Source organism: Canis aureus, chromosome 17, assembly GCF_053574225.1.
Source record: "Canis aureus isolate CA01 chromosome 17, VMU_Caureus_v.1.0, whole genome shotgun sequence".
Taxonomy (NCBI): Eukaryota; Metazoa; Chordata; class Mammalia; order Carnivora; family Canidae; genus Canis; species Canis aureus.
Genome location: NC_135627.1, coordinates 39,190,815 through 39,207,292, shown reverse-complemented (window position 1 = coordinate 39,207,292; position 16,478 = coordinate 39,190,815). Strand labels below are relative to the sequence as shown.

Below are 16,478 nucleotides of genomic sequence, written 5' to 3'. Positions count from 1 at the left end.
TCAAGTCAAAATTTCTGATGAGAAAGCTTAGAAGAAAAGGAATCTGGGACGTTCTGGGTGGCTCAGTCAGTTAAACATCCACTCTTGGTTTTGGCTCAGGTCACGATCTTGTGGTGGGTGAGATGGAGCCCAGCATTGGGCTCTCCACTCAGTACAGAGTCTGCTTCAGATTCTTTATCCCTTTATCCCTTCCCCCGCTCATGCTCTCTCTCTCTCAAATAAATAAAATCTTAAAAAAGGAATCTGATTCTGTTTTTTTAGTTCATCCTTTTGTTTTCCATTATATCTCAATATATATTTTTTAAAAAGGTATTATGATGGGCAGACATAGTGGTGTGGAAGAAATGAGGGAGAAGATGGAAATTGGAGATATCTGATTATGTGACAGGAAACTATTTCCATTAGAATCAGTAGTTTGGCAGTTTTCTAATTTTCTGCTTCCCTCTGATGTACATGCAGAAATCATTAAGTCAAGACACTGATAAAAGATACAAAGGTGTACTATATATGTTAAAAAATCAAAATGGTAAAATACAGAGTCTAAGACAAGCTATACAAGCTCATCCATAGGACTGGATTAAGTTAGACCTCCAGAAATATGAATAGAGGGGTGCCAGAGAGACCATAATTTCTTAGATTAGAGAGCATGGCGATTCCTCGGCCACAAAATATTCTTTAAACTAATTAGAGCTTTTGTCATCAGGACACAGATGTTATAGAGGAAAATATGTACGGCAGCTAAAGTCAAACATTCACTCTCTCCACATATATTTTATTCATTTTGGCCTCTGTCACAGCAGCAATGGATACAGATGAACTTCTCTGTGTCATACACTTACCACATTTTAATGTAATCTAGAGTTAGTTTACTAGGAGGTAATTTGTAAAGAATAATTTTGAGTGCACTGAGTTGCCTTATAATATGGTTTTTAAAATATATATATAAATGGTTTGCAAACCTTTGCAACGAAAATATGTCCCTAATGAAGAAAATGTTTCAAACATACATAGCCTAAAAAGTGTTTTACAAGTAAAAGTAGGCCACCACATATAAGGAAGAAATACCAGAGTAAAGGTAGGGTTGCAGCCTGGAAATAAAAGCCATTGGCTTTAGCCATGTGACTTGGAAAAAGAAAAAAAAAAAAAGCCCAACATATTTTCTGAATCTCAGTTTCTACATTAGCTGAGAGAGAAGGGAATATCTTCCTTATACGGTTATGGGGATTAAATCAGTGCAACTGCTATACACACAGAAAGTACAACGCCAATATCAGCTCCTCTCTCTCGGTTAGGCCAACATTTACTGAATGCCTACTAAGTTCACTCTTAGGCATCGTTGTAGATTTGGTCTTGGAAATACAAAGGTAAATAAGATACATCTCTTACTTTAAGGAACTTGCCTACAGCACTGTAATTATTAAGCTTTAAATTATGATATAGCAGTATTTGACTTAACTGAGTTACCACTTGAGACTGAAGGATCATGAGGAACGAGGACCGTGTTTTGAACAATCCTGAATATACGCCTGGGGTTGCTACTGCATTGGCTAGAGTGGATGCACAGCCTTGCCAATAACAGATGGTCCTACAGGAATAGTTTAAACCCTGAGGAGCGTTGCTTCCAGTATCATCCAGAAGTCAATAACCTTAGCGAAAGCAGAATTTAATTGTCTAAAACAGAGACTTGAGGTGTCAAAATGATTTTGCTTAATTATTACCATGTTTAAAAATCAATCAATGAATTCAACATATTTTGCCGTCACTGCTTGGCAGAAGATTTTGCTGTCAAGACCAAGAATGAGCTCATGTCAAACTAAAATATCCTAAAGACTGTGTCTGTTTTTACTACAATTTAATGTAATTTTGATACTCATTTCAATTCTGCAGCAAAAAAGAGAATTTATTTTTATAAAAATTCTAACATCTTTTTTATGTTGGAAATTTGAAGATTAGGAATGCATTGGAACATTAATCCACACAGTTAAATTTAACATTACTTCTTCACCTTGAAAATGGTTATCAGTAAGAAAAACTCAATTTTAAAAATTGCAAAGGAAAAAAAGATCGAGATTTTCTATTTCTAGGAAGAAAGGACACATTGTGGGTGTTTTGATACTTTACGGATGTTCTTGAGCAAAACACACAGACATGCAGAATAGATGTGCAGAAAAAATTCTGCGTCATGTAAAAATCTCTCAAGAAACTTAAGAAAGCAGGTGTATATTAAGTAACATAAATGAATATAATCCACCTAGTGAATGACATGAAGTGGAGCAAAGAAAAGTCGCCAGTGCAGGTGTGTTCACAGCTGACAAACAGAAGGAAGGCTATTGTGATTCTAGGCTTCCAATGTGAAAATTGGTTCAATGACATGAATATATGACACAGGAGGGCATCAACTCACAACTCAGAACTCACTCCATTTTGTCTCCATTTGTCACTTGCACCTTCTACAAAAAGTTTCCTGCAGAATCCTATGTAGCTGTGTATTTGAAAGTCCTCAGCATGCAACTCCTATCACACAGAGGCACAGACTGGTTATATCCTCCGAATCCAAAAGACACCAGAATTTTTTTTTTTTCCCAAAGAAAACATCTACTACAGAACTCCTGTCAGCAGAAGACATTTTCTTCCTATAAAAGATATGGTTTCATTTTCTATATCCTTCTGTGTTTCCATTCTTTTCCATATTGAGGTTTGTTTAATGAGGAAAAAAACCTCATTCACTGAATTGCGGTTGCTATTGTCTTGCACAAAAAACGTTTTTGTTTTAAAAATCAATCATCTATGATGATTCTCAGCAAGTCCACTGTACCTACTGTGGACTGCACATGGATTATATGCTCTTTCTGGTAGGCAAAAATATAGGATTTGTAAAATCATTTCAAAATATGCATGGCTATTTCCACTGATTTATATCTAACGGGGCCAAAGACATTAAGTATTAAAGAACTGCAAGGCATTCTACTGAGCACTGTCATGAAGGTAAATGTATTGAAATGCACATATGTCTGGAACTAGATGCTGTGCTATGGATACACAGTATTTACAAATGGAGCAAAGATGAATTCTAAAAATACAGCCTGAGAAATGTTTCCATATCAATTCCTAGGAGGATCAAAGCACTCACTTAGTAGCCAGCCCTCTTCATTATGGTAATGCTATAGTTTTAAGGATACCTAGGGTTTTAATCTGATTTACATGTAGAGGAGAATCTATGCACACACAATTGAGGGTTTCTTCTCAGGAAGAGTTGAAAGCCAGACCACAGGCATCCAAAGTGCTGAAGGTAAGTGTGGGCAGGCCTGCACCGTCCACTTGGCATCATTAGATCCATCAGAAGGCAAATCTGTCTATTCTAAGGCATGTGTTTGGCATTTTTATTCTTTCAGACACTTCCAATGTTTCTGCATTTGGAAAAAATAGGCAAGACTAATTCCCCAGGCTATAAATCACTCTAATGCGGAGGGGAAATGTGTTAGCTAGTTGTATTACAAAGCCTTTACTTCATATTTAATAGGCACCTGCGATACCGGCATTATACAAAGCTCTCTACTTTGCAAATCTTTAAAACCCCACTTAATTTTCAGCACTGATTTCCTGCAATCTAAGAGCTTATGAAGGGTTCACTGTGTTCATACAGATCTATGCAAAATGTGCCAGAACTTCCCTGTCTGTGATGGCATTCATTTGGAGGTGAATCCCAAATTTCTATCACTGGCATGCTTATTTCCGACCAAAATAAATATTCTTAGAATGAAAGCTGAAGATTAGGAGGACAAAAAAAGGAGGCAGAGTAACTAGCACTGGGAGAGATATATGCAAATATCAGCTCAATGACAATTCTTCATAGCATTTACAATTGAAGCTTAAAGACCCAAATACTCTGCAACCCATTAGTTTCTCAATATCCTGGAAGGGATTAGAGTATTTCTTAATCAACTGCTAACAGACTGAAAAAGGCCAGAGACTGGATATTCGCAGGCAGTGCAACACTAAAAGGCAGAGATGGTCAGATAGAAAGACAAGCGGTGGAGGAATGTTAAAATACACGATATTATACAAACATGGCAAATAGACCAAATTTCCATCTCCCTGCAGCCCATATAATTAAAAAATCTATATAAATTAATGAGTGGTGAGGTTGTGGTAGACTCCTTTTAAGAAAAGGTAAGTTAATTTCACTTGTTTTCTCAAGGAATTCCGGAATAATGAGCGTAAAACGACTAGAAAGAATTAATCAAATATGCCTCAAAGACCATGCTTATATCTTCGCCACCCCCAGCAGTACAGGTGGCTCCAAGTCCATCATTTTAAAGTGTTATGTGCTGATGGCGCTGTAATCAATCAGACTGTTAAAGATCAGGGGAAATATTTTCACATGCCATTTAAATAATGGATATGTATGTAAAAACACATCCCTAATGAATGACTTCAAGTTTTGAATGCCTTAAAGTCATATTACGGCTTGGAACAGTCTACTAGTTCTGCTACCGTTCTTGTCTATAGGATACAAACTGTCTAGAGGACAAAAATATGAGTGAGAGATTAAATATGGGTTGTTTTCCCAGCTTGTTCCTGCCATCATTCTTCACTGTTAAGGAAGGGTAGTTGTTTTACTTAGGAATTTCCATTTTAATCAATCTTGGCTTAGGGAAAAAAGAATATAAATCAAAACCAAAATGTCAATCATAGTAATATGTCTTTCTTGTTCTATGTTTCTGATGACTGACAGCCCAATAGGTTTGTATCAAACAAAGGTAAAAAGCATGTGTTCCTTTCCAAATGAAATGTTTGACAGATTGAACAGCTATCTGAAATAACTGATGAAATCTTAAATAGCAGAGTCTTTACATGAGAGATCTCCTTTCTACATTCAGATTTTCCTCTGTGATCTAATGCAGATTTGAGGGATCCTAACTTACAAAGAATTTATCACTTTAGCATCATTAGTTATTGAACTACTCTGCCTCCAGATACTGAAGACTTCAGAGTAAGCCCCTTGCTGATTTGCATTCTCAAATTCTCACTAACATCTGGCCTGTGATTAGAGTCATAGTTAAAAAACAAAACAAAACAACAACAACAACAACAACAACAAAAAAAAACACACGCAAACTTTAGGGCCCTGGTATATAAAATTCTGGAAAAGATATTAAACATCAAATCAGCTTTCAAAAAAGCCAAACTTTAAAAATCCATGTTAACTAATTCTTAGTTTCCAACTACCTCGACTATATAAGATATTAACTGGTTTGTTAATATTAGCAGGAGAAAAAAAAATATTAGCAGGAGACTAGTTTGAATAGAGGATATCCATCAAGAAAACACCACCCTAAATTCAGAGAACGCTTACCACAGGGATTTTAAGTGAAAGTGGTAAATAATCCATCAAACTCAGTTTTGTTTTGGTCTGTAACAGTATGCAAGCTAAGAGTTCGACTCTGCCACAGCCAAACTGAGAAAGTACTGAAAAAGAGAAGGATAGTTGACATGGCCCTCGATCCTATGAACACTTGATCTGCTACCTCTGGACCAATATGACCACTGTAGTTTTTAGCATTTGGGGGATTTCTGCATTCCTACCTAACCAAAACACAATCAAAAATAAAAAAAAAAAATCTGAATAACAAAATAAAACTGTGGAAACAGAGCTTCTGAGAAAATAATTTACAGGTCTCATTTTCATACCTCAGTACTGTCATGTAATCTAATAGGAAAAATAATTCAGAGGCCAATTTTGGGGGGCATAGTTTACACACATCTCATGTATGTCAACATGAAAAATGAAAGTTCAAGAGTCAAACTAATTCACAATTAGTTATAAGGAAATGTGATTTTAGGTTTGAGGTTTTTCATTAAATCCAAATTCTATTTTATTATTTCACATATATTTCAATTTGTGCTATTACGAGAAGATGCATTATAGCTTGAAATATTTAATAAGACTATGTATATACCATAAGAATATAACACATTATTACAAGTACAATACTTGCAAGGTAATTTTAATGATGCTAACGCCTGTTCTGTGACACCATAAGGATGACTCATTTGAAATTAAAGGAACATCAGTTTAGTGTTCCTATATATAGAAATAATTGCAAAATTTAGTAGGTAATATTTTAACTACAGAAATTATTTTCTCTATGTTAACACATATTCAGTAATCAGAAGACACATCTATGCTTAATATGATGGCAACTTTTATTTTTACTCTCTTTAAGGTTATTAGCAATGAATACTAAAATACACCTTGAATTTTATAACTTAGCTGTATCAATTTGAAAAAAAAAAATCAAGTATTTGTCCCACAAACCCAAGAAGAAAGGTGGCCAGTTTGAATAGATGGCCCATCCTCATTTCAAATTCCGGAATCAGTCCAAGGGGTCTGGGTATCCTTTGCCTCATAACTGACTTCATGATCACAGGGCACTTAGCCAAAGGGAAGGAGTAGAAATAAAAATCACAACTGACAGCACTTTAAATATAACTTGCTTTGGGGGGGAGCAATTTTTCTCCACATGCCACTGTGTTCAACTGTCACGATACACTGCAAAATTTAGTAAAGTAACTCCCAAGTTTTTTACTAGCCTCACATTAGTTAAGATTTGCTCCCTTCACTTTCAATTGCATTTTTTCACTCTTCTAAATAGCAATTCTATGACTGTCTTGAGCCTTTTACATGACATAGCATTTTAGTGGCTGTAGTGGGATTACTCAAAAATGAAAAGTAATCATAAATATAGCATAGTATCTCTAAATGATTGGGAATAGGAGCAACTCCCTTTACACAGCACAAGTATATGCATATACTTGAGTATAGCATGCATACACGTTTTCAATGTACAATTTCTTCAATATATACACAGATGTATATAGGAGCCAATACTCTCAGTTGAGAACAGTGAAAGTCAGGATGTTTAAACTCTAAAGTAAGCATTTCATTTAGAAAATTAAACATGACTGTTTACCCAGAACCAAACTCTAGTACAACACTCACAGATTGTGTTATTACTGGAAGAAGTTGTCAAATGTAAATAGGTCACTTAAAAAAACAACAACAACAACAAACATTTTCATTCATACCCCCACAAAAAACCACACTGGGGCCAAGAAAATTAATTCCCCAAATGCTGTCAACCGGATTGGGAAATAGCAATAAACAGCTTACTGTAAAGCCCCTCCAGCTACAATAAAACAGCTGTCAATAAGTGAGCCGAGAGCTGGACTGTACACAAACAGGTACTCTGGAAATGATCATCTGATAGGGAAGGGAGCTGAGGTTTCTGATTCCAATATGCTGAGGCAGTGGTTCTCAAAGTATGGTCCCTGGGCTAGTAGCATCCACATGGCCTAGGATCTTGTCAGCAGTGTAGATTTTCAGTGCCACTGGGGGTTTAACCCAATGGCGCTGACTCAGAACCTCTGGGAGTGGGGTCCAACAACCCGTGTTTTAAGAAACCCTCCACGTGATTCTGAGACACTTTAACATGTGAAAACTTAATGTCATACATTATAAAAATCATATCCATTAAGAATATATTTCCCTTTTAGTAAAATACACCAATGAGCTTTATCACTGAAAGCCTTACCAGAATTAATTATGTTGTCATCCTCTTAATCCTGTAAGAGTGAACTTTGCTTATTTGTGAATAAATATCAAAATATGATCTTGCTTTTTTTTTTTTTTTTAAAGGGACATTTCACTCAATCTGTGAATGCTAAGGGTACTTCCAAAAATTCATGTGAAACAACTGGTAGAAAATCCAGTGACATATTTGCTATATTCGAGGAAAATGAAAGCTTAGTGAAACAAAGTGGGTGAGGAGTGTGGTTTACAACGTTCTTTGCGGGGTCACACAAGGCAAAACAGCAGGTGAATAGAAGACAAAATAAGAACCAATGCACTATAAGCAAACTCATGGTTCAAGAGTCAGACTTCATGTTTTCATTGTACAGACAATACAAATTAATGATATTTAAATTTGGTAAAGCTTTACTCAAGAGTCTTATATTTTATTCACACATCACCTAGCACCATTAAGTGAAAAAGTATTCCTCTTAACAGCATTGTGCCCACTCAACTAAAAATCTTCACAGATTATATGTTTATAAATTCCTTTGAAAGCTTTTTTGTTGTAATAAACCCTACTTTTTCAAAATTGTGTAGCTTCGGGAGCACATTTTTGTATAAAAGCCACGAGTGGAAGTGAAGGAGCTAAAAAAAGAATTTTTATTTTAGCTTAACTAGAACATCTTCAGATAACGCTCATGTGGTTCAGTTAAAAAAAGAAAACTAAAAGGATAGTATATAATTTGTGTTCCTCATTCATAGAAAATATGCCTCTTTTATACTAAAATTGTACATATTGCTATCACCATCACTTCTCCTTACTTCCAAAATTCCTTTTCTCTAACATGGCACTTTTTCTTTCTCAGCATGAAAACTTCTAAAAGGTATAAGCAAAGCCATTTCAATAGCTCTTTATCATAATAGTGAATTATAGCTATGTCTGAACATCAAAGTGCCTACAATGAGAACTGCACAGTGACACATGGTCTCAAGGAATGTCTAAAACGCACTTTAGTTCCAGTTAGAGAATTAGTCAGCATCCTATTTTAAAGATTACATCATACAAATACTCTTATGACTAAGCCTCAACAAAATATCTTTTCCATAATTTGCTGAAATGCACTTAACATTTATGTCACTGTACTGCATATAGTTTCAACTTTTGCGAAGTCAGAAAAAGTGGGCCTGTACGTCAATGCTAACACACACCACATTTACATGAAAAGAAAGATGATGTCGGAAGAATGTCAGTATATCCTTTCGGAAGACAAATTTCAGATTTTATGTGAAAAGTTTAAATCATGTTCGCTTTTCTTAAGATTCTATGCAAATCAAATCATAAAATATCAGTGTATTGTGAGTGACCTTCACATTAAAGGTAAATTTAAAAAGCCATTTTCTTTCTTTTCATTAACAGCAAATTCATATTTAAATCCACTTAGCTTCATATTACTCAACATGATTATCTATTTACCAACTTTTATAAACCTTTACTAAGCTCGGAAATTTCCTAAATTTTAAAACACCATCCTTTCTTGAAAAGCTGAGGAATTTAACATAAAAATACATCTTTCCAACTTCAACTTCTATCGAATAATCTCACATTCTCCTCTAGAGTTTCTATTCAGACTTATTTAAATTCCTTTCATTCTGCGCACTCTAGCCCTAAGTATATGTACTTTTAAAATGCTCTAGGTATCTAATAATCTTTTACTTTAAAAAATAGAAATTTTAGTCGAGTAATCACAGGCATTATGCTTAGTGTTCTGGGAATATCTATGTGATCCACTGTCAAAATTATTTTTATAAGTATCTATTGCCACAAAACCTTAAAGTCACTCCAGAGCAATAAACATTAAGATGGTAGGTAGGAGGGAAATAGAGTTTCAATAAAACATTCTACCTCCCGCCACCCCCCAACATAAGAAAGGAAAAACTCTCAAGTTTTCAAATACCAATCAACAACTGTCAAAACTACTCTGCAAATTTATTTTGCTTGACTTGGTTTTCTGAAATCTACATGTTCCTTATTTCTAACAAATTCAGATGGGCCATCACCATAGGTGGACTCAATACCAACAACAAGGATAGAACTTGGGTTACGAAATCCTAGAAAGTTGGTGTGATGAGAGCTAATAGCAAAAGAGCAAGCAAATGAATTTAAATGCTAGTTGCTCCAGAGCAACTATCATTAAATAAAAGGTATCTTTGGTTGTAGTACCAGCTTGATCCTTCCCTCCCCGCCCCCCCCTTCCTTGCTACTGCGGGATTGGCACCTGGCCAGCACAAGCGACATGATACCCTAGTGCCATCTACAGGCTATTACTGACACTCAAATTTCATGGCAATAGACAAGCACCAGTGAAATAAATTAGACAGCGCTGCATTTAAATCTTTATTAACAAGGAATTATTAGACCTAAGAAAAACTAATTCTGGATTTGGTTGAAATATGAGTTTCTCAGCCTCTTAATCCCTCTTCATATGGCATATTTCACAGTTTAAAATGAGTTATGACAGATCACTTATGCATTACTAAGATGGGAGAATATTTACAATGGATTCATTCTTTTCTATATAAATTGGTTATATCAGGGAGAAAGCATTCCTTCTATTTTTTTTTTTTCTTGAAAGAGTAATTTGGCCATTATGGACAATTTGCCAACCTTTCTAGTCAATACCCGATTTGCTGTATTACAATGAAATCATCTGAAATCAAAGAGAAGGCTTCCTATATGGCTTCATTGCAATCTATCGACAATCATGTGCTTCACAGCTGATGTACATTTAATAATCTACTATCTTGTTTAGAGACTAAAAAAAAATTAACCCCTTTAGCAACCACAGCTCCAAAATAATTACAGTCAGACCTTCAAACGTCATTTAAAACTTGGGATTTGAAGGTGACTCTTTAGATCAAAAGGTAACGTGAAAATCTTGAAGCAGTCAATTTGGAAACCCCCGGAGCAGAATTTGGCATATCAGGACAGGTTTTCTTCTTCAGCAAACATTATCTTGGGACATTTTTGGAATTACTTCCTCTTTTCATCTTTTGCCATTTGAAGGAAACTGGGAGGTTAAATAATTCTCAGAACTCAGAAATTTCAAAGCTGTTCTAAAAATTCTTGACTGAGCCCCAGAGGAACAGAAAAGGGGTCAAGTTTTTTTTCCCTCTTTATAACTAAGCTAAAGTTAGACCAAAACAACAGACACACTGGCACGTTAATACTGGTTGACTGGGCACTTGTATGCAGTACTTATAGACCAGTAAAAGTGCTCGTTTACCTGTCTGGTGTGTAAGGGGCCCTTTGTCTTGAAGCCTCCTTGGGAACTGCACTCTGAGGCACTGAAGTGATCTGAACTAGTGGAAGAGCGTTTGGAAAGGGTGTCACAACCCCCGACAAAGGTGTTGTCCAACGGGAGCTCCTGAATCACATGATGCTTTTTCACAGAAACTGGAGTGTCTGGTTTAAGATGAAAAGCAGGCTGTGGAGAAGCAGATTTGTAGTGCTTGGCCAGGTCAGGGCTGTTAGGCTTGAAGGTTGTTGGAGGGGCCGGGCCCCAGTCAAATCTTCCTATACTTTGCTCCTCCAGCTCAGCCGGCAGGCTTATTGTCCCATTGATAGGTTCGTGAACTGCATCATCAGGTTTGGACTCTTCGATTGTAACAAAGTTCAAAAGAGAGCTCTTGGGAGACTTTCTTTTCTTCCTTTTCTTTTTCTTGTTTTGTTTGTTCTCCTGGTTTGGGGACATCCATTCAGCACCTTGCTTGCTCCTCTGAGCTGCTTTGAACCTTGACGCATGGCGACAGCGCACCAGGACGGTCACGAAGATCACGACTATGACCACCATGGCGCCTGCGACGATGGCGATCATGATGGTGAGATAGTCCTCATTTTGATAGGGTTGGCTACTGTCCCCTATGTTCCTGTCCAGCGGGGTCTCCATAGTCCTGCGAATCAAGTCATAGATATAGGAGGCATTCCCAGCAGTGTCATTAACGTAAAGAAAAACAAGCACGAGTGTGTGCAAAGACTTAGGGTATCCCAGGTCACTTATGTTGACCACCAAACGGTGCAAGCCCACATCAGTGGGTGCCGGTTTTTCTTCCAGGGTGATGTTACCTGTTACTGGATCGATCCGAAACAAGCCTTTGTTGTTCCCACTCACAATCGTGTACTTAAGTTCGGCGTTCATCCCAGTGTCGATGTCCACCGCAAAAACTTCTGCTACCACAGAGCCAGGAATGGCTGAGAGGGGCACCAACTTAAAAGAAGTGTTGGAAGGTGGAGAAATGACAACTGGGCTATTGTCATTGACATCCATGACATTGATGGTTACTTTTGCAGTAGAAGAGCGGGGCGGTTGTCCTCCATCAGTGGCTTTGACATCAAAAGTGTAGGAACTCTGCTGCTCTCTATCAAACGAGACATTTGACTTTATGACTCCAGAATAGGGATCCAACACAAAATTATCATTGTCATTCAGAATGGAAAGAGTCACAGCTTTATTCTCTCCAGCATCTGCATCTGTCACTGTGATTACCCCCACAGTACTATACTTTGGCAGATTCTCAGACACAAAAAATTGAAAATGATTATGAGTAAACTTGGGGCTATTGTCATTCTCATCCAGAACAGTAACTATCACAGCCGCTTGGCTTTGGAGGGGAGGGGTCCCATTGTCCCTGGCAGTTACTGTAAAAATGAACCGTTCTTGTTCTTCTCTGTCAAAGACTCTGGAGGCTGTCAAAACTCCTGTCTTTCGGTCCAGATCAAAGAAGGAGGCATTCGGTCCAAGCTGATAAACAATGTCCGCATTTTTCCCACTGTCTTCATCTGTGGCACTAATAGTTGTTAAGTATAACCCACGTCGGTTGTTTTCAGAAACTGACAGCTCAATTACAGGCTGGTTGAAAATTGGTGGGTTGTCATTTTCGTCCTCAAGCTTAACCCTTACCAGGGCAGTCTGATTTAAACTGGGCTTCCCAGAATCAGAGGCAACAATTTTAAAGCTGAATTCTTTGGTGCCCTCATAGTCCAACAAAGAGGAGGTCTCTAACAAATACTGGTTGTCGTAAACTGCCTTCAAATGAAACGGGACCTCTCTTTCAATAAAACAGATCACTTTGCCATTCACATCTGTGTCCTTATCTGAAACTGTAATGAGGGCAATCTTTGTATTGACAGGATCTTTCTCAGATAAATACACCGTGCCATTGATGGGACTTATAATGTACCTGAGGTCTATGTTAGGAGGGTTATCATTTACATCAGTGACATTGATGGTAACCGTTGCTCGAGCGGGTGTGGAGCTGCCATCACTAGCCAGCACTGTCACTTTGTGAATGGCCGTCTCCTCTCGATCTAAGGACCTCTGAACTGTAATCAGCCCAGTAGTATTATTTAAAGCAAAGAGTCTTTTGGTTGCAGGGGCGACCTGGGCACCAAAAATGTATCGGATTTCAGCATTACTGCCTATATCTGCATCAGTGGCGTGGAGCTGAATCACAGAGGTGCCTACAGGAGCATTCTCTGGGATATGCACCTCCACTTGACCCTCTTTAAACACTGGCCTGTTGTCATTTACATCACTTACTGTGACCTGCAGTATGGCCGTGCTGGATTTCTGTGGAGTGCCTCCATCCTCTACTTTGATTTTCATCACATAGGTATCTTTCTGTTCTCTGTCCAAGTTTTGCTGAACAATCAATTGTGGCCACTTCTCTCCCTCCGGAGTTTCCACGATATCCAGTCCAAAAACACTCTGCCCATTTAACAATTCATAATGCTGTACACCATTGAAGCCTGTGTCAGGATCTGTTGCTGATGGAATTGGAAAGCGGCTGTTGATCAAAGTGTTTTCTGGAATGGAAATATTGATGACAGGAGATGGAAACATGGGGGCATTATCATTGGTATCCTTGACAATTATTTTTATTTTGATCAGCCTGAAGAAATCATTGGGGAGGATCACTACCTCAAGTTCAAAGAAACACTCATTCTCCTCAGCATAAGAGGCTCCAGCACAGAGTTTTTCTCTGTCTATTCTGTTGGAGGTTGTGAAAATTTCCCCAGTGCTACTGGACACTTTCACCAGAGGGGCATCCCCAGCTTTAGAAACCAGTCTGTAGACAAGGCTGGCACTGGTCCCTGTGGCAGCGTTGATGTGAGAAATGTTCAGATCCTTTGGTATGTTTCCTATGGGCACATTTTCAGGCAATTCCTCTCTAATAGTGTAAATAAGTTCTTGAGCTATTGCGGAATCCAGCCTTAAACAGGCAATCAGAGCAGCCAACAGGTAAAAATCCCTCAGGTCCATGATAATGTATTTATTTTCTTTTCCTGGATTTTAGGGTTTAAAGGTTTCCACTGAGGAATGATGCACGGACTGCAAGAGGAAGCGTGCATGGACTGGAGGATGCATTACATCTCATCGCTTATTTGGAGACAGCCACTGTCAACACAATCGTATAGACAATATTATTCTTCAGTAAACAAAAACACACAGTCATGAAATATCACAACACATTTTCCACTGCACATTAGTAAACATGGCAGTTTGCTCTGCCACTGTTTGCAAGTTAACTCTGTGGATGAAAACACTAAATATCCACTGCTTGTTGCATTTGCCCAGAGAAGATGAGATTAATCTACTTCTGAATTAAGGACAGCTGCTATTTTTACCTGTATTCACCCACACTGTTTTTCAGGACACTGTTTAATTCAAAACATGCATTCTTGTTCTCTTCTTCCCCTCCCCCTGTCTTACCCGCCTCCTGGCTCCTAATCCACCTCCCTTAGTTTTTTTAGGTACAAGTGAAAAACACTAAGTATTTAGCTATGGTTCCTGCTAATTGCTTTGTCACATGTCAAATGTGATGTTTTCTTCTCTGTTACACTGAGTCATCTCTTCCTTCTAAAAAGACTATCTTTTTTCTCTGCCCCCAGTTCCTCAACTGCCTTCTAATCCCATCTTACTGGGAAACAAGCATCCGGACATGCTGCTGCAGCATCAGAAGCAATAGTCACCGGCCACTACGTATCCTCATTGCCTAAAAGCACAATTACCAAGACTTCAAATCTCCTGCCCAGACCTTGCTCTCATTTCTCCATATTGCCAAATTCTCCCCATTTGGATTAAGAAACACACAAAACTTTTAAAAATGTATAATACAGGATTCCTTATCCTAGATGTGGAAGAGAGTGTTGAGATGTAAGTGAAACGCAGCTAACATTTCCATGTAACAGCACAATATTTTCTACTGAGCGTAAAAGACAGGGGGGAAAAAATGCAGTTTCTTAACCCTGATCCCCGGTTATAATATTAGTAACATCTGCCACACGTAAATACTGCAACCCACTAAACGCAGGTAAAAAGGCTTCTGCTTAGATGCTCCCCTAACTGCAATCTAGATGGGTGCAAGCCTCCAGGCAGCTACCTACTTGAGTAGAACCGGTCAGTTCCCAGGCTCTAATCTTATCTGCATTAGGCTGCACGGTAGCTGATGCCCGCGATTAGTTCCAGCAGAGTGATGCAGGTAGGGATGCAGATACAGCCTAGTGGGTGAGCTGTGCCCCAACCGTCTGCCCAATTACAAACACCCCTCGTCCACACCGAGGACATGTCTAAACACAAAATTTACAATTGTGCATGCGAAACTTTACACTTACGTTAGTTGCCTCAACCTTTCCCCTTTCCCGGTATGCTGCAGTTAGGGATGATTTGTTCCAACACATAGAAAGCCATGCATCTGGTAGCACCAGTTTGGGGAGAAATCAGAAGCAGCAAGACGTCTCCTCCTCGTAAAATGTGTTGCTTCGGGCTGGCAAATTAGCAACTCCGGAGAACAAATTCACAGATTTGTCGTTAGTCATTCTCTCCACATTTCGTCTCTAGTACCCACGGGGTCCGGGCTCTTGTGGTATTTAACACGCACAGACACACGCACACACACCATCCAGTGGCACTTCTTCAGCTCTGGGGGATGTTCCACGGCGTCAAGCATACCATTCCCCTCCGGTGTCAGGACTGCTCAAGTCTCCTAACTTCTTGCAGGAAACGTCAGAGTTGGGGTGGCGGCGATTCTCTGGCTGCTCTCCGGGATGACAGTCGCCTGAAAAATTCCTGCTGGGTGATGTGTTCCGTGCTTCGGGGACCGAGGCGCTCCCTGCCGCCGCGCACGCTCTCCGCCTCCCTTCCCCTCTGCCCCTCTCCTCTCCTCTCCTCTCCTCTCTCCTCTCCTCTCTGAACTGAATTTCTTGGTGGAACTCTCAATAAGCCCGGAGGGAGGGCGTGACTCCCGGGCCCCGCCCCCGGGCCCTGATTGGCCCGCATCTTGCGGTGCGGGCGGCCGCAGCCGGCGGCGGGGAGGGGGCGAGGAACAAGGCTCCGACTGTCTCCAGCCTCCCCCCTCCTCCGCGCCCCTCGGCAGCCGCGAAAACCCGGAGAACCGATCCCGGCCGCGGGAGAGCCGGGCTCCCGGAGGCGCACTGAGCATGCCCAGCAGGGGCCGGCCCGGGAGGGGAGCGCCGGGGCTCCTCCGCGAGCCGGGCTGCAGGGGCGCGGAGGGGGGGCTGCTGCTGTGCGCCGCGCGGGGCCGAGCCCCGCGGAGCCCGGGTGGCGGGGGCGAGCCGGGGCGGCGCGGGAGGCTGGCGGGGGAGCGCAGGCGAGGACCCGGGGAGCCTCCCGCAGCGCGGTGGGCGGCCCGGGGGAGGAGGATGGGGAGGGCTGGGGGTGGGGGTGGGGGTGGGGGTGCGCCGACGCGGGCGCACGTTTCGCACTCGCCTTTGCTCCACGGAGGGACCAAAATGCAAAGAAGGGAGCGAGCCAACCGCAGTGCACAGCGTGCTGGCAGGCTCGCGGTTTGCACCGTCACCCCCCCCCCCCCGCACCCCGGGCGG

The 16,478-nt window shown here is 40.2% G+C and overlaps 1 protein-coding gene across 6 annotated transcripts in view; it reads right to left on the bottom strand.

The window, feature by feature from the left end:
* Positions 1-15,844, bottom strand: part of PCDH9 (protocadherin 9) — an 895,581-nt gene extending 879,737 nt beyond the window's left edge. For 5 of the 6 annotated variants that reach the window (XM_077855426.1, XM_077855429.1, XM_077855427.1 and 2 more), the window contains exons 1-2: positions 15,249-15,843; positions 10,861-14,031 (exon numbers count right to left, since the gene is read on the bottom strand). In XM_077855426.1, the coding sequence (XP_077711552.1) occupies positions 10,861-13,896 (3,036 nt within the window). In that variant the 5' untranslated portion in view covers positions 13,897-14,031; positions 15,249-15,843. Of the gene's footprint in view, positions 1-10,860; positions 14,032-15,248 lie in introns of all 6 variants that reach the window. The other variant, XM_077855430.1, reaches the window with a different exon arrangement.
* Positions 15,845-16,478: the final 634 nt, after the last annotated feature.